Source organism: Salvelinus namaycush, chromosome 15, assembly GCF_016432855.1.
Source record: "Salvelinus namaycush isolate Seneca chromosome 15, SaNama_1.0, whole genome shotgun sequence".
NCBI classification, from domain to species: Eukaryota; Metazoa; Chordata; class Actinopteri; order Salmoniformes; family Salmonidae; genus Salvelinus; species Salvelinus namaycush.
Genome location: NC_052321.1, coordinates 6,918,638 through 6,941,839, shown reverse-complemented (window position 1 = coordinate 6,941,839; position 23,202 = coordinate 6,918,638). Strand labels below are relative to the sequence as shown.

The following is a 23,202-nucleotide window of genomic DNA, read 5'->3' as shown; positions in this document are numbered from 1 at the left end:
GGAAGACACCCAGAGAGGATCCTAGGAAGAAACCCAGAGAGGAACCTAGGAAGAAACCCAGAGAGGAACCTAGGAAGAAACCTAGAGAGGAACCTAGGAAGAAACCCAGAGAGGAACCTAGGAAGAAACCCAGAGAGGAACCTAGGAAGAAACCCAGAGAGGAACCTAGGAAGAAACCCAGAGAGGAACCTAGTCAACCTGACTTTTCTATCTAGATAAAGTCAACCTGACTTTTGTACTATTGATATTGAATACTGCATTGTTTGGGAAAGATACATGCCAGAAAGGCATTTCACTGTACTTGTGAACATGACAATAACACTTAAAATCTCTCTCCAGGAGCAGCTGAGTGGATCGGTGAGGCCTTGACCCCCCCCCCCTCACCTTGTTTCTTAAGCTCCTCTAACTGCTCCTCCATCAGGTCCAGCTGGTCAGTGAGTCTGGTGGCGGAGTCCAGAGCAGCGTTAGCCTCATCTAGGTTGATCTGAGAGAGATCGAGAGAGAGAGTGATTAGAGAGCGAGAGATAGAGCTGGATATGGATATGTGCAACAAAAAAAAATGAAGTATGAAAAATGTATGAACTCACTATAGCTGTAAATCTCTCTGGATAAGAGCGTCTGCTAAATGACTAACATGAGAAATGTAATATAAAGGAATGTGTTGCTAGGAAGTGTCCTACCTGAAGAGCAGAGGCTCTGTCCTCCAGGTTAACTGCTTTTCTTCTCCACTCGTCCTTCTCCCTCTTGTACTTATCAAGCTCTGAGGAATACATGGCTTTCTCCTCTACAAGGATGACAGAGGAGAAGATGGATACATTATTCATATTTTGCATGAAGGTCAGAACTAGCCTGGTGCCAGATCTATTTGAGATGTACAGGGATAGCTATCTCCTGACTACAACAGCATAGGGATAGCTATCTCCTGACTACAACAGCATAGGGATAGCTATCTCCTGACTACAACATCATAGGGATAGCTATCTCCTGACTACTACATCATAGGGATAACCATCTCCTGACTACAACATCATAGGGATAGCCATCTCCTGACTACAACATCATAGGGATAGCCATCTCCTGACTACAACATCATAGGGATAGCTATCTCCTGACTACTAAAACATAGGGATAGCTATCTCCTGACTACAACCATACAACAGACCTGAGCGGTGCCCCCGCACATTGACATCATAGGGATAGTCATCTCCTGACTACAACATCATAGGGATAGCTATCTCCTGACTACAACATCATAGGGATAGCTATCTCCTGACTACAACATCATAGGGATAGCCATCTCCTGACTACAACATCATAGGGATAGCTATCTCCTGACTACTACAACATCATAGGGATAGCTATCTCCTGACTACAACATCATATGGATAGCTATCTCCTGACTACTACAACATCATAGGGATAACTATCTCCTGACTACAACATCATAGGGATAGCCATCTCCTGACTACAACATCATAGGGATAGCTATCTCCTGACTACAACATCATAGGGATAGCTATCTCCTGACTACAACATCATAGGGATAGCTATCTCCTGACTACAACATCATAGGGATAGCTATCTCCTGACTACAACAACATAGGGATAGCTATCTCCTGACTACAACATCATAGGGATAGCTATCTCCTGACTACAACAACACAGGGATAGCTATCTCCTGACTACAACATCATAGGGATAGCTATCTCCTGACTACAACATCCTAGGGATAGTCATCTCCTGACTACAACATCATAGGGATAGCTATCTCCTGACTACAACATCATAGGGATAGCTATCTCCTGACTACAACAACACAGGGATAGCTATCTCCTGACTACAACATCATAGGGATAGCTATCTCCTGACTACAACATCATAGGGATAGCTATCTCCTGACTACAACATCATAGGGATAGCTATCTCCTGACTACAACATCATAGGGATAGCTATCTCCTGACTACAACATCATAGGGATAGCCATCTCCTGACTACAACATCATAGGGATAGCCATCTCCTGACTACAACATCATAGGGATAGCTATCTCCTGACTACAACATCATAGGGATAGCTATCTCCTGACTACAACAACACAGGGGTAGCTATCTCCTGACTACAACATCATAGGGATAGCTATCTCCTGACTACTACAACATCATAGGGATAACTATCTCCTGACTACAACATCATAGGGATAGCCATCTCCTGACTACAACAGCATAGGGATAGCTATCTCCTGACTACAACATCATAGGGATAACTATCTCCTGACTACAACAACATCATAGGGATAGCCATCTCCTGACTACAACATCATAGAGATAGCCATCTCCTGACTACAACATCATAGGGATAGCTATCTCCTGACTACAACAACATAGGGATAGCTATCTCCTGACTACAACATCATAGGGATAGCTATCTACTGACTACCACAATATAGGGATAGCCATCTCCTGACTACAACATCATAGGGATAGCTATCTCCTGACTACAACAACATAGGGATAGCTATCTCCTGACTACAACATCATAGGGATAGCTATCTCCTGACTACCACAACATAGGGATAGCTATCTCCTGACTACCACAACATAGGGATAGCTATCTCCTGACTACAACATCATAGGGATAGCTATCTCCTGACTACAACATCATAGGGATAGCTATCTCCTGACTACAACATCATAGGGATAGCTATCTCCTGACTACAACATCATAGGGATAGCCATCTCCTGACTACAACATCATAGGGATAGCTATCTCCTGACTACAACATCATAGGGATAGCTATCTCATGACTACTACAACATAGGGATAGCTATCTCATGACTACAACAACATAGGGATAGCTGTATATATATATATACACTGCTCAAAAAAATAAAGGGAACACTAAAATAACACATCCTAGATCTGAATGAATGAAATATTCTTATTAAATACTTTTTTCTTTACATAGTTGAATGTGCTGACAACAAAATCACACAAAAATTATCAATGGAAATCAAATTTATCAACCCATGGAGGTCTGGATTTGGAGTCACACTCAAAATTAAAGTGGAAAACCACACTACAGGCTGATCCAACTTTGATATAATGTCCTTAAAACAAGTCAAAATGAGGCTCAGTAGTGTGTGTGGCCTCCACGTGCCTGTATGACCTCCCTACAACGCCTGGGCATGCTCCTGATGAGGTGGCGGATGGTCTCCTGAGGGATCTCCTCCCAGACCTGGACTAAAGCATCCGCCAACTCCTGGACAGTCTGTGGTGCAACGTGGCGTTGGTGGATGGAGCGAGACATGATGTCCCAGATGTGCTCAATTGGATTCAGGTCTGGGGAACGGGCGGGCCAGTCCATAGCATCAATGCCTTCCTCTTGCAGGAACTGCTGACACACTCCAGCCACATGAGGTCTAGCATCGTCTTGCATTAGGAGGAACCCAGGGCCAACCGCACCAGCATATGGTCTCACAAGGGGTCTGAGGATCTCATCTCGTTACCTAATGGCAGTCAGGCTACCTCTGGCGAGCACATGGAGGGCTGTGCGGCCCCCCAAAGAAATGCCACCCCACACCATGACTGACCCACCGCCAAACCGGTCATTCTGGAGGATGTTGCAGGCAGCAGAACGTTCTCCACGGCGTCTCCAGACTCTGTCACGTCTGTCACATGTGCTCATGTGCTCAGTGTGAACCTGCTTTCATCTGTGAAGAGCACAGGGCGCCAGTGGCGAATTTGCCAATCTTGGTGTTCTCTGGCAAATGCCAAACGTCCTGCACGGTGTTGGGCTGTAAGCACAACCCCCACCTGTGGACGTCGGGCCCTCATACCACCCTCATGGAGTCTGTTTCTGACCGTTTGAGCAGACACATGCACATTTGTGGCCTGCTGGAGGTCATTTTGCAGGGCTCTGGCAGTGCTCCTCCTGCTCCTCCTTGCACAAAGGCGGAGGTAGCGGTCCTGCTGCTGGGTTGTTGCCCTCCTACGGCCTCCTCCACATCTCCTGATGTACTGGCCTGTCTCATGGTAGCGCCTCCATGCTCTGGACACTACGCTGACAGACACAGCAAACCTTCTTGCCACAGCTCGCATTGATGTGCCATCCTGGATGAGCTGCACTACCTGAGCCACTTGTGTGGGTTGTAGACTCCGTCTCATGCTACCACTAGAGTGAAAGCACCGCCAGCATTCAAAAGTGACCAAAACATCAGCCAGGAAGCATAGGAACTGAGAAGTAGTCTGTGGTCACCACCTGCAGAACCACTCCTTTATTGGGGGTGTCTTGCTAATTGCCTATAATTTCCACCTTTTGTCTATTCCATTTGCACAACAGCATGTGAAATTTATTGTCAATCAGTGTTGCTTCCTAAGTGGACAGTTTGATTTCACAGAAGTGTGATTGACTTGGAGTTACATTGTGTTGTTTAAGTGTTCCCTTTATTTTTTTGAGCAGTGTATATATAGTCAATATATTTAGTTGATTCCCTACTAAGTTCAATATATTTAGTTGATTCTCTACTAAAGGTCAATATATTTAGTTGATTCCCTACTAAAAGTCAATACATTTAGTTGATTCCTTACTAAGTTCAATACATTTAGTTGATTCCCTATGAAGTTCAATAAAAAAATATATATTGTTGAATTCTGTTTTAATTCTGTGATTCCGTCCGGATTCTCCTCAACGCAGATTTCATAGGGCCCTACTTTAGGAATAATCAACGTCCATTACAGCACGAGGTTCATAAGGTGTCCGATGTAAAACGAAAGGAGTCCCCTTGCTGTAACTGCTCTATACAAGAATAATCCACACTCATTCCAGCACATGGAGCTGGAGAGAAGGAGAGGAGGCCAGAAGTCTTGCCTTGCTGGAACTGCTCTATCACCACCTGGAGGTTGGACAGGGACACGGCGTACTGGTTGACCTGGTCCCGTGCTGCTCTGAGCTGGGTCAGGGCCTTGTCTCTCTGCCTCACCGTTCCACTCAGCTGCTCCTGGAGAGACTCCACCTGGAGAGACGCCTGGTGGCTACACGGAGAAGAAAGAAGAAGAGAGGAGGAAGATGAAGAAGAATTACTTTGTTGGCCTAGTGGCTACACACGTCGGAAAGGAGGAACGGTATTAGGTAATAAATATATAATTATTGTAGGAAACCCTTACAGTTGCCCATGACTACCACTCAGAACCCTCTTTCTGACCCTGAGAAATAAGAGACAAACTTTGTGACTTCTTACAGCTAAGGTAGGTTATCAACCCCTGACCTCAGCCAGTCTCTTGTCCTACTGCAGAAGGCTACTAAACACATGTGTGTTAGGAACCAGGTTGCTAGGGAACAGTCAGCTGACCCCATCACTCACTTCTCAGCCTGTCTCCACTTGCACTACCGAATAGCTTACGTTTCGGTGGCGTGAATAGCTTGCTTTTTTTTCAGTGGCGTGACTGCGTAAGACGCTTCAGGAGACCGGTGCTGTGTGTTTGCGAGGCAGAGGTCCTGTGTGTTTGCGAGGCAGAGGTCCTGTGTGTTTGCGAGGCAGAGGTCCTGTGTGTTTGCGAGGCAGAGGTCCTGTGTGTTTGCGAGGCAGAGGTCCTGTGTGTTTGCGAGGCAGAGGTCCTGTGTGTTTGCGAGGCAGAGGTCCTGTGTGTTTGCGAGGCAGAGGTCCTGTGTGTTTGCGAGGCAGAGGCCCTGAGTTCGAGCCTCGTTATAAAGCTGAATCAGGAGGAAGAAGAAAAATCGCTAAGCAAGTAACTCAATGTCCTTTACACCTACCTGGTGCTCTCCACCTGACTGGAGGATGTAGCCAGTCTGTCGTCCAATAGCGTGACCCTCCTACGTAGCTCCGCCTCCCTGTCCTCGGCGGCGAGGGCCTCCCGTGTGTAGGTGTCCTCTATCTCCAGCAGGTGGTTACGTAGCCGGTCCAGCTCCAACTTCAACCGCTGCTCTCTGTCCTTCACATGCTGCAGCTGAGAGAGAAAGAGAGAGAGAGAGCGAGAGAGAGAGAGAGAGAGAGAGAGAGAGAGAGAGCGAGAGAGAGAGAGAGAGAGAGAGAGAGAGAGAGAGAGAGAGAGAGAGGGGGACGAGTCAGACAGGTGTTAGATCTTTACCAATAATCAGTGGTTGATCTGAGTACTGGTTTTACTGCTGGAGCTCTAGCTCCTCTTATAAAATATCATCTCAAAAGTATTGTGGAGCTCCCGACATCAAGGTCTGGCACTTCTGGACAGGAAAATGGTACAATTCACACACTTATCAACAGAACATCCCTACTGACTGACGTGCCCAAAGTAAACTGCCTGTTACTCAGGCCCAGAAGCCAGGATAAGCATATAATTGGTACCATTGGATAGAAAACACTTTGAAGTTTGTAGAAATGTTAAAATAATGTATGAGACTATAACACAATTCATATGGTAGGAGAAAATCCAAAGAAAAACCAACCTGATTTTTTTTTGACAGAGAGCCCATGCTCTTATAATGGAAAGCTATGGGGCATATGCAATTCCAGCTCCCAGATTGCAATTCCTATGGCTTCCACTAGATGTCAACAGTATATGTTCAAGGTTTCAGGCTTGTTTCTTCCCAAACGAGAAAGAATTCTGAGTTTTAGTACTTGGAGTCAGAGTTGGAAATCAGTCTGTGTGCGTACGACGAAGAGGACGCGCACCTGCTAATTTTGCTTTTCTATTGAACATACTTCTTTCCGTATGAAATATTATAGTTTAATTACATTTTAGGGTACCTGATGATTAAAATAGAAACATAGTTTGACTTGTTTTAACACAGTTTAGCAGTAGCTTTTTTGGATTCCTTTGTCTGCATGTTGAATGAGTGGATTACTGAAATCGATGGCGCCAACTAAACTGACTTTTTGGGATATAAAGAAGGACTTTATCTGACAAAACGACCATGCACGTTGTAGCTGGGACCCTTTGGATTGCAAATCAGACAAAGATTATCAAAATGTAAGTGAATATTTCAATCGCTATTTGTGATTTTATGAAGCCTGTGCTGGTTGAAAAATATGTTGATGTGGGGCGCCGTCCTCAAACAATCGCATGGCATGCTTTCGCTGTAATGGCTACTGTAAATCGGACAGTGCAGTTAGATGAACAAGACTTTAAGCTTTTAACCGATATAAGACACTTGTATGTTCCTAAATTTTTAATATCCATCATATTTATGATTATTTATTTGAATTGCGCACCCTCCAATTTCACAGGAAGTTGTCAACAGGTGTCCCGCCGGTGGGACGCCTAACCCTAATTAACAAGCAACGACTCATTTTCACCTAATTCTCTCATTCTGAAAATTAACCACATACTGTAGAGGGAAAACATTAGCTCACAGATAGTAGTTAGTTCGTTAGCTAGTTAACATTTCACACAGATTGCCAGGGTCCAGTGAGCAACTAACGCGTTATAACTTGAGGAACGGCAAGGAGTCGTATACCAGTTAATACTGTAGCGAATTGGTTAGGTTACACTAACGTTAGCTCATCTGATGTTGTAACGTTAGCTAGCTAGCTGTCATGTCTGACTTCATTAGCCAGCTAATTTTCAAACAATAAACTCAATTATTTGATCAGTTAAGTTGGCTAATGTTGCTAAACTTTTTTTTTCTGGCTAGCTAACAGAGAATTCGATCCAGCTAGCACTACTATAGCAAGATACCTAACAATGCTAACAATACTTGTTCCACCACACTTTCTCCCTCACCTCAAACGCCAGTTGTTTTTTCGGTTACAGCTCATGAAGTACGCTTCATCACCCCGGTCTCCGTGGTCAGGCGTCTCACCTAACCTTACCGCTTCGTTATCGTTCAGGGGGACGCGCTGCTGTAACTGACAAACTGCCTTCCCACTCTCCCGCTCTTTCCAGAGAACGTGCTGCTGTAACTGACAAACTGCCTTCCCACTCTCCTGCTCTTTCCAGAGAACATGCTGCTGTAACTGACAAACTGCCTTCCCACTCTCCCGCTCTTTCCAGAGAGCGAGCTGCTGTAACTGACAAACTGCCTTCCCACTCTCCCGCTCTTTCCAGAGAGCGAGCTGCTGTAACTGACAAACTGCCTTCCCACTCTCCCGCTCTTTCCAGAGAACGTGCTGCTGTAACTGACAAACTGCCTTCCCACTCTCCCGCTCTTTCCAGAGAACGTGCTGCTGTAACTGACAAACTGCCTTCCCACTCTCCCGCTCTTTCCAGAGAACGTGCTGCTGTAACTGACAAACTGCCTTCCCACTCTCCTGCTCTTTCCAGAGAACATGCTGCTGTAACTGACAAACTGCCTTCCCACTCTCCCGCTCTTTCCAGAGAGCGAGCTGCTGTAACTGACAAACTGCCTTCCCACTCTCCCGCTCTTTCCAGAGAGCGAGCTGCTGTAACTGACAAACTGCCTTCCCACTCTCCCGCTCTTTCCAGAGAACGTGCTGCTGTAACTGACAAACTGCCTTCCCACTCTCCCGCTCTTTCCAGAGAACGTGCTGCTGTAACTGACAAACTGCCTTCCCACTCTCCCGCTCTTTCCAGAGAACGTGCTGCTGTAACTGACAAACTGCCTTCCCACTCTCCCGCTCTTTCCAGAGAACGTGCTGCTGTAACTGACAAACTGCCTTCCCACTCTCCCGCTCTTTCCAGAGAACGTGCTGCTGTAACTGACAAACTGCCTTCCCACTCTCCCGCTCTTTCCAGAGAACGTGCTGCTGTAACTGACAAACTGCCTTCCCACTCTCCCGCTCTTTCCAGAGCGCGCACTGATGCTGTAACTAGGAAGTTGGTCGTCTCCTCTCTCTTCAGTCGGGTGATGCATTCTGTTGTTATGTGAACGATTGGCTGAGCCTTGGATACAGACAGTATTGCTCCAAACGCGCATCACTTGTTCGCTTACAGCCAGTAGTCATCTCCCCCCCACCCCCCCCACCAAAAAAAACTTTTCTCATCGGATCAACACGAATCACATAGGTCACCTATTTTGGATTCAAAACAGCGAATTTCACCAAAAGGTAACTAGTTTGTATTCATGGTCTGTACGTGTGTGTCCAGCCAATCCTACCTCTGTCTGTGTGTGTGTCCAGCCAATCCTACCTCTGTCTGTGTGGCTGTGTGTCCAGCCAATCCTACCTCTGTCTGTACGTGTGTCCAGCCATCCTACCTCAGTCTGTGTGGCTGTGTGTCCAGCCATCCTACCTCAGTCTGTGTGGCTGTGTGTCCAGCCATCCTACCTCAGTCTGTACGTGTGTCCAGCCATCCTACCTCAGTCTGTACGTGTGTCCAGCCATCCTACCTCAGTCTGTGTGTGTGTCCAGCCATCCTACCTCTGTCTGTACGTGTGTCCAGCCATCCTACCTCTGTCTGTACGTGTGTCCAGCCATCCTACCTCAGTCTGTACGTGTGTCCAGCCATCCTCACTCAGTCTGTACGTGTGTCCAGCCATCCTACCTCAGTCTGTACGGCTGTGGTGTCCATCTGTTTCTGTTTGAGAGCCAGCATGACCTGGTCTCTCTCCTGCTGGAAGGCCACAGCTTTCTCCTGCATGGACCTCAGCTCGTTCAGGAGCTGGTTCAGCTCCCCTGACCTCTGACTGTTGCCCTGGGAAACAGATCAATGGAAGGGGTCAGGGAAAAAAACAAAATCATAATCTGTTAGTGAAACTATTTAACCAATAATGTATTTAAACTATTTAATAGTCTATTTGACTTTGCATTTCTCTGTCATTCTTTACTAGATATGTTATCATTTACTAAAAGCTAAATATGGGGAACAGACGTCATTCATTAAAATGAAAAATTATTTAAAAAAATATATATTGTAGTTATTAGTAGTATACATTAAATGATTTTGTGGTTTTCACCAAAATGATCTCCAAACATCCTAACCTGTTGTCTGTCCTTCAGCATGTCAGTTATGACATTTTAAAAAGTGACATTTTCCCATATTTTTGCAAGTGGATAAATCGATCAAAAATTGATATGTATAAGATCTGTAAATGATGAATAACCTGTTCTCTGTCCTTGAGCATCTTCTCCATGGCGGCAGCTTTCTCCGACACGGCGCTCCTCTCAAACTCCTTCTCCCTCATGAGGAGGGACACCTGCATGTTGGTCTCCTGCAGAGCTCTGAACTCTGACTCCTTCTCCCGGCTCCGCTGGGCCACAGCCTCGTTCTCATCCTTCAATACAACACAACTTTATTGTCCAGGTTTCAGCCGACAAGGGAAATGTGTCTTCTGCTCCTTCTCACCCCCCCCCCCCACCCCAGACAGCACACATCACACACAGTTGATACGAGCAGATGTTAAGGGCCTTGCTCAAGGGCCCAACGGTAGGGGAATGTCTTGAGGAAGTGAACCCAGCCTACCTTCAGCTTCCTAGTATCCATCTCCAGGATAAGAGCTCTCTCCTTCAGGTTGGTCACGGCCTGTTTTAACAGCTCGTTGTCGCTCTCTCGGTTCCTCAGGTTCTCACTCACCTGGAGAAGTGAAGATCAGAGTTACTTGGTTAAATTAGAGACATGATCCTATGGCAACCAAGGGTTTAAATCGGACACTTTATTGAGATTAAATGTTCACACACACCGTGTGTATGTACCGCTAACGCCTTCCTCAGTGTGTGAGTGTGTACATGCGTGTGAGTGTGTGTGCACATGCGTGTGTGTGTGTGTACATGCGTGTGTGTGTGTGTGTGTGTGTGTACATGCCAGTATCATATGCGTGTATGTTGGTGAATGCATGCCTCTCTCTAACCTGATTGAGCTGGTCTCCTTTAGTCTTAATGAGCAGGTCTTTCTCCCTGACAGAGAGCTGCAGGGCGTCCAGTCTCTCTCTGACCTGTCTGGCCTCGTCGACCTGGCCGCGCTGCTCGCTCTCTGACACCTGGGCTGAGTTAGACAAGCGGTGGTTGTTCTCCTGCAAGGTCCTGATTATAGTCTCCCTCTCAGACAGGAGGGCTCTCAGAGACTCCAGCTCCTGTCTCAGTCCTTCCTGGTTCCCCGGTGTTGCAGGTGCTGCCACCTGGTGTCTGGGAGGTTCCACTGCAGCAGGAGGCTGGGCAGAAGACGTCAGAGCAGCAGACAGTGGGGTGATTTGGGGACTCTGCGCCACACTGTCCAGTTTCCCCAGGAGGACATCTTTAGTACTGCTCAGCTGGCTGATGGTCTGTTGGACGTGGGCTAGTTCGTGACTGAGACTGCCTAGCTTCCTCTCCTTCCGCTCATAGCTGTGGATCAGACGGCTGTAGTCCACGGAGAGATCGGAGGTGCAGTCTTTGTCAGCATCCACCTATAGGATCAGAGCCAAAACAGTCCGTTATTCATCCCAATAAGACTGCTGAATGACAACCAGTAGTAGGATCAGCGGGCTGGACGACACTTCATGTGGGGTTGATGTGCTGATGTGTATAGTGTTCAGTCGAATCATTATGGATCAGCCATCATATTGTGTGTGTGTGTGTTGGAGTGTCAGTGTACACTTCCGTTCAAAAGTTTGTGGTCACTTAGAAATGTCCTTGTTTTTGAAAGAAAAGCTAATTTTTTAGTCCATTAAAATAACATGAAATTGATCAGAATTACAGTGTAGATATTGTTAATGTTGTAAATGACTATTGTAGCTGGAAACGGCAGATTTTTGATGGAATATCTACATAGGCGTACAGAGGCCCATTATCAGCAACCATCACTCCTGTGTTCCAATGGCACGTTATGTTAGCTAATCCAAGTTTATCATTTTAAAAGGCTAATTGATCATTAGAAAACCCTTTGCATTTATGTTAGCACAGCTGAAAACTGTTGTTCTGATTAAAGAAGCAATAAAACTGGCCTTCTTTAGACTAGTTGAGTATCTGGAGCATCAGCATTTTCTTCTGAAACTCGTCAGTCTATTCTTGTTCTGAGAAATAAAGGCTATTCCATGCGAGAAATTGCCAAGAAACTGAAGATCTGGTACAACGCTGTGTACTACTCCTTTCACAGAACAGCACACACTGGCTCTAACCAGAATAGAAAGAGGAGTGGGAGGCCCCGGTGCACAACTGAGCAAGAGGACAAGTATATTAGAGTGTCTAGTTTGAGAAACAGACGCCTCACAAGTCCTCAACTGGCAGCTTCATTAAATAGTACCTGCCAAAACACCAGTCTCAACGTCAACAGTGAAGAGGCGACTCCGGGATGCTGGCCTTCTAGGCAGAGTTGCAAAGAAAAAGGCATATCTCAGACTGGCCAATAAAAATAAAAGATTAAGATGGGCAAAAGAACACAGACACTGGACAGAGAAACTCTGCCTAGAAGGCCAGCATCCCAGAGTTGCCTCTTCACTGTTGACGTTGAGACTGGTGTTTTGCGGGCATTATGGCTTGGGGATAGAAGCTGTTCAGGAGCCTTTTGGTCCCAGACTTGGTGCTCCGGTACCGCTTACCGTGCGGTAGCAGAGACAACCGTAATCACCATAGTTACCTGTAGATCCTCTACCAGCTGGCTAGACTCATTATATTACATATTTATTATAATATATTATGACGGTTACCTGTCCCTGTAGCTTGTGGAGCTCCTCTACCAGCTGGCTAGACTCATTATATTACATATTTATTATAATATATTATGATGGTTACCTGTCCCTGTAGCTTGTGGAGCTCCTCTACCAGCTGGCTAGACTCATTATATTACATATTTATTATAATATATTATGACGGTTACCTGTCCCTGTAGCTTGTGGAGCTCCTCTGCCAGCTGGCTAGACTCATTATATTACATATTTATTATAATATATTATGATGGTTACCTGTCCCTGTAGCTTGTGGAGCTCCTCTACCAGCTGGCTAGACTCATTATATTACATATTTATTATAATATATTATGACGGTTACCTGTCCCTGTAGCTTGTGGAGCTCCTCTACCAGCTGGCCAGACTCATTATATTACATATTTATTATAATATATTATGATGGTTACCTGTCCCTGTAGCTTGTGGAGCTCCTCTACCAGCTGGCTAGACTCATTATATTACATATTTATTATAATATATTATGACGGTTACCTGTCCCTGTAGCTTGTGGAGCTCCTCTACCAGCTGGCTAGACTCATTATATTACATATTTATTATAATATATTATGATGGTTACCTGTCCCTGTAGCTTGTGGAGCTCCTCTGCCAGCTGGCCAGACTCATTATATTACATATGATTTATTATGACGGTTACCTGTCCCTGTAGCTTGTGGAGCTCCTCTACCAGCTGGCCAGACTCATTATATTACATATGATTTACTATGACGGTTACCTGTCCCTGTAGCTTGTGGAGCTCCTCTGCCAGCTGGCCAGACTCATTATATTACATATGATTTACTATGACGGTTACCTGTCCCTGTAGCTTGTGGAGCTCCTCTACCAGCTGGCCAGACTCATTATATTACATATGATTTACTATGACGGTTACCTGTCCCTGTAGCTTGTGGAGCTCCTCTGCCAGCTGGCCAGACTCATTATGTTACATATGATTTACTATGACGGTTACCTGTCCCTGTAGCTTGTGGAGCTCCTCTACCAGCTGGCCAGACTCATTATATTACATATGATTTACTATGACGGTTACCTGTCCCTGTAGCTTGTGGAGCTCCTCTGCCAGCTGGCCAGACTCATTATGTTACATATTTATTATAATAATATATTATCATGGTTACCTGTCCCTGTAGCTTGTGGAGCTCCTCTGCCAGCTGGCCAGACTCATTATGTTACATATGATTTATTATAATATATTATGACGGTTACCTGTCCCTGTAGCTTGTGGAGCTCCTCTACCAGCTGGCCAGACTCATTATATTACATATTTATTATAATAATATATTATCATGGTTACCTGTCCCTGTAGCTTGTGGAGCTCCTCTGCCAGCTGGCCAGACTCATTATGTTACATATGATTTATTATAATATATTATGACGGTTACCTGTCCCTGTAGCTTGTGGAGCTCCTCTACCAGCTGGCCAGACTCATTATATTACATATTTATTATAATAATATATTATCATGGTTACCTGTCCCTGTAGCTTGTGGAGCTCCTCTGCCAGCTGGCCAGACTCATTATGTTACATATGATTTATTATAATATATTATGACGGTTACCTGTCCCTGTAGCTTGTGGAGCTCCTCTACCAGCTGGCCAGACTCATTATATTACATATTTATTATAATAATATATTATCATGGTTACCTGTCCCTGTAGCTTGTGGAGCTCCTCTACCAGCTGGCTAGACTCATTATATTACATATTTATTATAATATATTATCATGGTTACCTGTCCCTGTAGCTTGTGGAGCTCCTCTACCAGCTGGCCAGACTCATTATATTACATATGATTTATTATGATGGTTACCTGTCCCTGTAGCTTGTGGAGCTCCTCTACCAGCTGGCCAGATTCATGCTGCATGTTCTTTACTGTGGTGATCACCTGCATCTTCCATTCCTCCATCTTTTTCACCTGGATACATTACAATACACACACAGTCACACCTCGCAATTACAATACCTACACACACACACACACACCTTGGTTCACACACTGTTCACCTGGATACATTACAATACACACACAGTCACACACCTCAAAATTACAATACCTACACACACACACACACACACCTCGGTTCACACACTGTTCACCTGGATGCATTACAATACACACACAGTCACACACCTTGCAATTACAATACCTACACACACACCTCGGTTCACACACTGTTCACCTGGACAATGGCAATACATACAGTACAATACTACACATTCTACACTACACATTCTACACTGCACATTCTACACTACACATTCTACACTGTACATTCTACACTGCACATTCTACACTGCACATTCTACACTACACATTCTACACTGCACATTCTACACTGCACATTCTACACTGCACATTCTACACTACACATTCTACACTACACATTCTACACTACACATTCTACACTGCACATTCTACACTACACATTCTACACTACACATTCTACACTGCACATTCTACACTACACATTCTACACTACACATTCTACACTGCACATTCTACACTGCACATTCTACACTGCACATTCTACACTACACATTCTACACTACACATTACAGTGGTCATCTGTAAAAGAGACCTTGTGTCTTAGCATGACTCGAAAGGTTAAATACAATATACACACATTACAATACACACACTACAATACACACACTACAATACACACACTACAATACACACACTACAATACACACACACTACAATACACACACTACAATACATACTGTGTGATTCCTGATCTGTGATGTGAATAATGTTTTGACTCATGTCATGCTTTTCTGTATTGTCTGTTGTTGTGTTTATGTCCTGTAAGGAGTTTGTCTAGTTTTGTGAAACAAGGCAAATTTCTATAAAAACAGACAATAAAATGCTAAAAATCTTATCTTGCCTGTTGTTTCAGTGTGTCCCTCTCCTGCAGCAGCTCTTCAAACTGGTTGGAGCTGACGCCTCCAGAGTCTCCTGCCTGCAGCACCGACACCAATGTCTGGCACTTCTGGGTCAGCGCGTCGATCTCAATGTCCTTCTCTCTGATAATAATAATAACAACAAAATACAATAATATTTTAATTATATTTGCACCTATCAAGATACCCAAAGACACTGACAGAATAAACAGCAAATAGAACATGACAATTACTAATTGTGTCCAAGTCCGCAATCAAAATGAACAATACCTGGTCGCCACGGCAGCAAAATACACCCTGACAATACCTGGTCACCACGGCAGCAAAATACACCCTGACAATACCTGGTCACCACGGCAGCAAAATACACCCTGACAATACCTGGTCACCACGGCAGCAAAATACACCCTGACAATACCTGGTCGCCACGGCAGCAAAATACACCCTGACAATACCTGGTCACCACGGCAGCAAAATACACCCTGACAATACCTGGTCACCATGGCAGCAAAATACACCCTGACAATACATGATCACCATGGCAGCAGAAGCATACTTATTTGAGCTGTTCTTGCCATAATACGGACTTGGTCTTTCACCAAATAGGGCTATCTTCTCTATTCCAGGTGACTACCTCATGAAGCTGGTTGAGAGAATGTCAAGAGTGTGCAAAGCTCTCATCAAGGCAAAGGGAGGCTACTTAATAGAATCTAAAATATATTGAAATTTTCAGTTACTACATGATTCCATATGTGTTATTTCATAGTTTTGATGTCTTCACTATTATTAAGTAGAAAATAGTCAAAATAAAGAAAAATCCTTGAGTAAGTGTGTCCAAACTGTTGACTGGGTGCTGTATATATTACAAAACAATACCTGATGATCCGAGACAGGTTCTGAATGGTCTCTCTGAACATCTCTCGACTCCCTGAGGGGTCAGACATGGTAGACAGCCTCATGTTCTCCTGCTGGACCTTGAGGAGCACAGCCTCCTTCCCTGCTACGATGTCCATGATGTGCTGGTAGTCCCCCCTCAGCTGGCTGTTCTCCCTCGTCTTCTCATTCAGCACGGCCAGGACCTATAGTAAATAGGTCAAGTACATTCATTTTATTGGGGTTGTAAAATTACAATAACTTTAACAAAATTCCTGGTTGGAAGATTCCTGGAATCAAGAGGGAATAGGCAGGAAATCCTTCAACTTGGATTTCTGGAAAAATCTGGGCATTTTAGGAAAATTACCACGGATTTTGCAACTCTAATAAGTTGAATAAAGTTGATTGTGATTTTGACCTGCTCTCTCTCCACGGCGTAGGCCTGCAGCTGCTGCTGGAGGGACAACACGTCTTGGCTGTGGCCTCCTCCCCCCAGGGAGACGTGGGAGTGCAGCGCCTGGATCTCTACGTCTTTCTGCTGGACCATCTGGCTGAGCTTCCCCATTTCCTCTCTGGAGACCACCAGCTGATCCAGCCGTCTGGTCAGGTTCTGGTTCTTCTCATTCAGCTGGTTGATCTCCGTCTCCTTCTCCTTAATGCCCTTCAAATTGAGAGATCAGATATGCTTTATTATCCTGAATGGCAATTCATCCCAAATCATCAGCTGCTGCTGAGTACAACGTACAGGAAGTGGTATTCAGGAAATACCTTCACGAGACTCTCTACCTCCACCTTGGACAGGTCGTGTTTCTCGTTGCCGTTCTCCCTGTTATTCAGGGACGACTTGGTCTCGTCTTCCCGTTGGAGAATGACCACTTCCTGTTCCTGGGAGTATTGGGTAGGGCCGAGGTGATCTACTTCCTGCTGCAGGCGTCTAATCTCCTCGTCCTTGGCGTGGATCAGCCTATCGTAGTTCTCTCTGCTCTGCTCGTGGCGTTGGTGGGCCTGCTCCAACTCGTTCTGCTGCGCCAGGAGAGACTGCTGGGAGGAGAGGAGATGTCCCTGCTGCTCCTCTACGGTCCTCCTCGAGGCATCTCCTGAGGTCTTCAGCTGGGTGATCTCATTCTCCAGTTCTGTGGTTCATGTTAATGTCCTCAATAAGACTGTCCATTTAGCAGCAAATACAATACATAGATTTGTTTTTTAAAAACAACAAGAGATATGACAGGATGTGTTACCGGTGATGATGTCCGGGGCGCGTGGCTCGGCCAGGCCGGGAGGCTGGGGTCTACTTAGCTGGTCCGTCAGACGCTCCATCTCCTCCTTTTTAGGATAGGATTAATGTTAATGTCCCAAGGGACAAATTGTCTCCCAACACACAGTACCCCACTGTATACAAAATAGACACTGTACATTACACATACAGTACATTGCATATTACCCATGTCATACATGTTGTGGACGTACCTTCAGGTGGCTGTTGTCTTCCTTCATGCATCCCAGCTGCGTGTCCTTCTCCTCCAGAGCTCCTCTCAGGGTCTCAGCCTCCTGGGTGGCTGCCTGGACCACGGCCTCCAGCTCCCTCTGGGTGGCGGCCATGTTGGCTCTCAGGCTCTCCGTGAAGGAGTCCTTCTCCTGGAGATTCACATTCAGAACATTTTTAAAAGTCCTCAATGAGGCAATTCATTTAGCAGCAAACACAATTCATAAAAAAAAAACGAAATCCCAATTTTAAAAAACAACAAAAATAGAAAAAGGATATTTCCAAGCAGAGTGGACAGGATAAAATAAGGATGTTCGAGAAGTCCGTCACATAGAGTTAGATAGAGGACTCTAGATGGATATGACCCCGTTCCAACACACGAGTCCTCCATCTAGCTCTATGGTCTGTGAGCTGACCTGGAGGAGGTCTATCAGCTGTTTTTTCTCCTCGGCCACGGTGACGGATAGCATCTCATCGGTGTCTCTGTGTTCGGAGGCCATCTGTTCCACGTCTCTCCTCAGCTGGGAAATCTTCAGGTCCTTCTCCTGGTTCAGCTTCACCGTCCTCTCATGCGCCGTCTGAAAAAAAATCAAGCTATTGGCACAACACATTCCTTACAAAAAATACAGTTCATTGGTCAAAGTGCTAATGAAATAAGACAAAAGTGAAAAGATAAAACAATACATTCTGAGACATACGAAATGATTGTAGATACATGAAGATATTGAAACAGTAGAGAAACAACAGTGGACCTGCAGTGCCGAGGCGTCCATGGAGCGGGCAGCGGTCAGCTCCTCGATGGTCTGCTGGTACTGCCTGACCTGCTCCTGTAGGCCTCTCTCTGCCTGGACCAGCTCCCCTTCCAGCTGGCTCTTCTCCAGCTTCAGAGCCTCGATGCGGGTGTCCTTCTCCAGGACCGTCCTGTTGAGAGCATCCTGGAACTCCCTGACCTGCCTGGCCAGCTCCTCTATCCTCCCCTGAGCATGCTCAGCCTCTGTCTTCAGCCTCTGCTTCTCCATCTTCATCTCGTAGTCTTCTGACATCACCTTCTCCTGGGAGCTCCTCATCTCAGCCAGTTCTCTCCTAAGATCCTCCAGCTCCTCACTGGACCCCCCGGATTCTCTCCCTCTCTCCCCAGCCTCACACAACTCTGCCCGGGCAGCAGACAGCTGCTCCTCCCTCTCCTGTACGGTTCTCTGGAGCATCTGGGTCTCTTTGCCCATCGTTGTTGCCCATCCAAGTTTCTCCCTCAACTCTTTGACGGTGGCCTCCAGCTGCTGCTTGCCCATGTGGAGATCGTTCAGGATGTAAGCACTCTGGCTCAGTTTCCCCTGCTGGGCTTGTAGTTCTTCCTGTAGCGCCACCCTCTGGTCGGTGGTGGTACTGAGCTCTGACTGCAACCTGGACACCTCTGTCTCAGACTCCTTCAGCTGAACAGAGAGCTTCTCCTTCACTGAGATCACATGCTGCATGGAGACACAAGAACAGAATAATAGCATCTCAATAACCATTTTATAGGTAGTCTTACTTTGCTAAGTCTAAATTCTGTAAAGGGGGTTAAATCATTTTTTTAAAATTAGGTTATCCTTGATGGACTTTCTTTTTCAACATGGTCTAAGACGTGGTGTATATCCCAATATCAACACATTCCATCCTATACACGGCCAATATATTCAAATCCACACATTCCTTCCTATACATGGCCAATATATTAATATCCACACATTCCTTCCTATACACGGCCAATATATTAATATCAACACATTCCTTCCTATACATGGCCAATATATTAATATCAACACATTCCTTCCTATACACGGCCAATATATTAATATCCACACATTCCTTCCTATACACGGCCAATATATTAATATCAACACATTCCTTCCTATACACGGCCAATATATTAATATCCACACATTCCTTCCTATACATGGCCAATATATTAATATCCACACATTCCTTCCTATACATGGCCAATATATTAATATCAACACATTCCTTCCTATACACGGCCAATATATTAATATCCACACATTCCTTCCTATACATGGCCAATATATTAATATCAACACATTCCTTCCTATACACGGCCAATATATGTATATCAACACATTCCTTCCTATACACGGCCAATATATTAATATCAACACATTCCTTCCTATACATGGCCAATATATTAATATCCACACATTCCTTCCTATACACGGCCAATATATTAATATCAACACATTCCTTCCTATACACGGCCAATATATGTATATCAACACATTCCTTCCTATACACGGCCAATATATGTATATCAACACATTCCTTCCTATACACGGCCAATATATTAATATCCACACATTCCTTCCTATACACGGCCAATATATTCATATTAACACATTCCTTCCTATACACGGCCAATATATTAATATCAACACATTCCTTCCTATACACGGCCAATATATTCATATTAACACATTCCTTCCTATACATGGCCAATATATTAATATCAACACATTCCTTCCTATACACGGCCAATATATCAGTGCATGGTGCACTACTTCAGGCATTGGGCGGGACACTGTTCCAGATCCAGGAAGTGTTACATTGCTGTGTGTCTAAATAATATAAATGTTTCATAGACTTTAGTTTGATATCGTCAGACTAAAAGTGAGTGTCACAACCACAACCTGATCAACCTTTAAATATATTCTAGATGAACATCCATTTCCTATCTAGGTGATCATCCATTTCCTCTCTAGGTGATCATCCATTTTCTTTCTAGGTGAACATCCATTTTCTATCTAGGGGATCATCCATTTTCTTTCTAGGGGGATCATCCATTTCCTCTCTAGGTGATCATCCATTTCCTCTAGGTGATCAACCATTTCCTTTCTAGGTGATCAACCATTTCCTATCTAGAGGATCATCCATTTCCTTTCTAGGTGACCATCCATTTCCTTTCTAGGTGATCATCCATTTCCTATCTAGGGGATCATCCATTTCCTTTCTAGGTGATCATCCATTTCCTTTCTAGGTGACCATCCATTTCCTTTCTAGGGGATCATCCATTTCCTCTCTAGGGGATCATCCATTTCCTCTCTAGGGGATCATCCATTTCCTCTCTAGGTGATCATCCATTTCCTCTCTAGGTGATCATCCATTTCCTCTCTAGGTGATCATCCATTTCCTCTCTAGGTGATCATCCATTTCCTCTCTAGGTGATCATCCATTTCCTATCTAGGGGATCATCCATTTCCTTTCTAGGTGACCATCCATTTCCTTTCTAGGTGATCATCCAATTCCTATCTAGGGGATCATCCATTTCTTATCTTGGGGATCATCCATTTCCTCTCTAGGGGATCATCAATTTCCTCTCTAGGGGATCATCCATTTCTTATCTAGGGGATCATCCATTTCCTCTCTAGGGGATCATCCATATCCTATCTATCCATTTCCTATCTAGGGGATCATCCATTTCCTTTCTACTTTGAAATGTTCTGAACCCAGTTCTAAACCCAATAGTGGTTGGGACTACTGCTGCTGTAAAAAAAAAAGGGCTTTAGAAATAGATTTGATTGGTGGATTAAAACACAGTGCGGACCGCACAAGTTCAACCCAGACCTGTGTAGCTTCCGTGTTGTGTCGGTCCAGTTCTTCCAGCGTGATGAGGAGTGTGTCTCGTTCCTCTCGGTTGTCTTTCAGGGCCTGCTCTCTCTTCTCCAGCTCGGCCCTCAGCTCTGCTATCTGCTCTGAGGCGGCTGGGGAGAACTCTCGTCTGTCTAGGACGTCTGACTCCACTCTGTCCTCGGCACACGCAAGTCTCTCCAGTAGATTCATCTGGAAAAAAATCAAAATGTTTTAAAAAATGTAATTTAAAAAATGTAAAAGTCTAAATTTGAACACACAATCATTATCCATGGACTCAGGAAGAGTTGCTGCTGCATGAGCAACAGCTAATGGGATCCTAATCAACTAAACTAACTAAATAATCAACTTTTGAATAAATCAAATGATCCATCTGACACTCATCAACAACAGAACGACATTATAGTTCAAGACATCTAGATTCTCAAAGTTACGATGTTAAGTCAACACAGTGTAATGTACACTGAACTAAAATATAAACGCAACATGAAAAGTGTTGGTCTCATGTTTCATGAGCTGAAATAAAAGATCCCAGAAATGTTCCATACGCACAAAAAAACTTATTTCTCTCAAATTTTGTGCACAACTGGTGGTTTACATCCCTGTTAGTGAGTATTTATCCTTTGCCAAGATAATCCATCCACCTGACAGGTGTGGCATATCAAGATGTCGATTAAACAGCATGATCATTACACAGGTGCACCTTGTGCTGGGGGACAATAAAGGGCCACTAAAATGTGCAGTTTTTTCACACAACACAATGCCACAGATGTCTCAAGTTTTTAGGGAGTGTGCAATTGGCATGCTGACTGAAGGAATGTCCACCAGAGCTGTTGTCAGGGAATCGAATGTTCATTTTTCTATCATAAGCCACCTCCAACGTTGTTTTAGAGAATTTGGCAGTATGTCCAACCGGCGTCAAAACCGCAGACCACGCCGGCCCAGGACTTCCACATCCGGCTTCTTCACCTGCAGGATCGTCTGAGACCAGACACCCGGACAGCTGATGAAACTGAGGAGTATTTCTGTCTGTAATAAAGCCTTTTTGTGGGGAAAAACAAATTCTGACTGGCTGGGCCTGGCTCCACAGTGGGTGGGCCTATGCCCTCCCAGACCCACCCATGGCTGCGCCCCTGCCCATTCATGTGAAATCCATAGATTGGGGCCTAATGAATTTATTTAAATTGACTGATTTCATTATATAAACTGTAACTGTAAAATTGTTGCATATTTCATTTATATTTTTGTTCAGTGTAAGTGGAGTGTACATATTGAGGGAAAATCTTACTGTTAGTTCAATGTGTCAAGAGTTTATATAAAGTCATATATACCGTATGGGAGTTTGTTTAAGAATTAGCATTGTGACGTGCAAAAACACTGACAGTGTTGAGGCCCATTAATAGCAAGCAGAAATCACCTCAGACTAACTCTTAAATGAAGTTTCCATTTGAGAACAGAAACCCACCTTTTCCTGTTCCGTCATAACCTTCTCTTTCCTCAGGGTTCCAATGATGGCGTTGAGTTCTAGAACGTCTGCACGTTCCACCTGGCTCTTCGGTTCCCTCTGGTTCGTGGAGAACAATCATTATCATAAAGGACGATCGTAGAAAGACTACTACCACAACTACTACTACTACACACTGCAACACTATTTCAAGAGATACTATGTGATCAGGATAAATACCTCAAGAGTCTTCATTCTCAACATCTCCCGCTCCGCCCCTTGAAAATATGACAATAGTTTGAGTCGGCATATCAAAATC

At 44.7% G+C, this 23,202-nt stretch overlaps 1 protein-coding gene across 3 annotated transcripts in view; it reads right to left on the bottom strand.

Annotated features, from left to right (window-relative positions):
* Positions 1-23,202, bottom strand: part of LOC120060152 (thyroid receptor-interacting protein 11-like) — a 74,977-nt gene that overhangs the window by 31,638 nt on the left and 20,137 nt on the right. For all 3 annotated transcript variants that reach the window (XM_039009261.1, XM_039009262.1, XM_039009263.1), the window contains exons 8-27: positions 23,124-23,161; positions 22,905-23,003; positions 21,416-21,631; positions 18,556-19,269; positions 18,220-18,381; positions 17,788-17,955; positions 17,559-17,643; positions 17,089-17,453; positions 16,739-16,981; positions 16,324-16,526; positions 15,432-15,570; positions 14,354-14,458; positions 10,739-11,272; positions 10,354-10,464; positions 9,995-10,165; positions 9,436-9,585; positions 5,771-5,964; positions 4,868-5,031; positions 681-784; positions 385-484 (exon numbers count right to left, since the gene is read on the bottom strand). In XM_039009261.1, the coding sequence (XP_038865189.1) occupies positions 385-484; positions 681-784; positions 4,868-5,031; positions 5,771-5,964; positions 9,436-9,585; positions 9,995-10,165; positions 10,354-10,464; positions 10,739-11,272; positions 14,354-14,458; positions 15,432-15,570; positions 16,324-16,526; positions 16,739-16,981; positions 17,089-17,453; positions 17,559-17,643; positions 17,788-17,955; positions 18,220-18,381; positions 18,556-19,269; positions 21,416-21,631; positions 22,905-23,003; positions 23,124-23,161 (4,065 nt within the window). The remainder of the gene's footprint in view (positions 1-384; positions 485-680; positions 785-4,867; positions 5,032-5,770; positions 5,965-9,435; positions 9,586-9,994; positions 10,166-10,353; positions 10,465-10,738; positions 11,273-14,353; positions 14,459-15,431; positions 15,571-16,323; positions 16,527-16,738; positions 16,982-17,088; positions 17,454-17,558; positions 17,644-17,787; positions 17,956-18,219; positions 18,382-18,555; positions 19,270-21,415; positions 21,632-22,904; positions 23,004-23,123; positions 23,162-23,202) is intronic.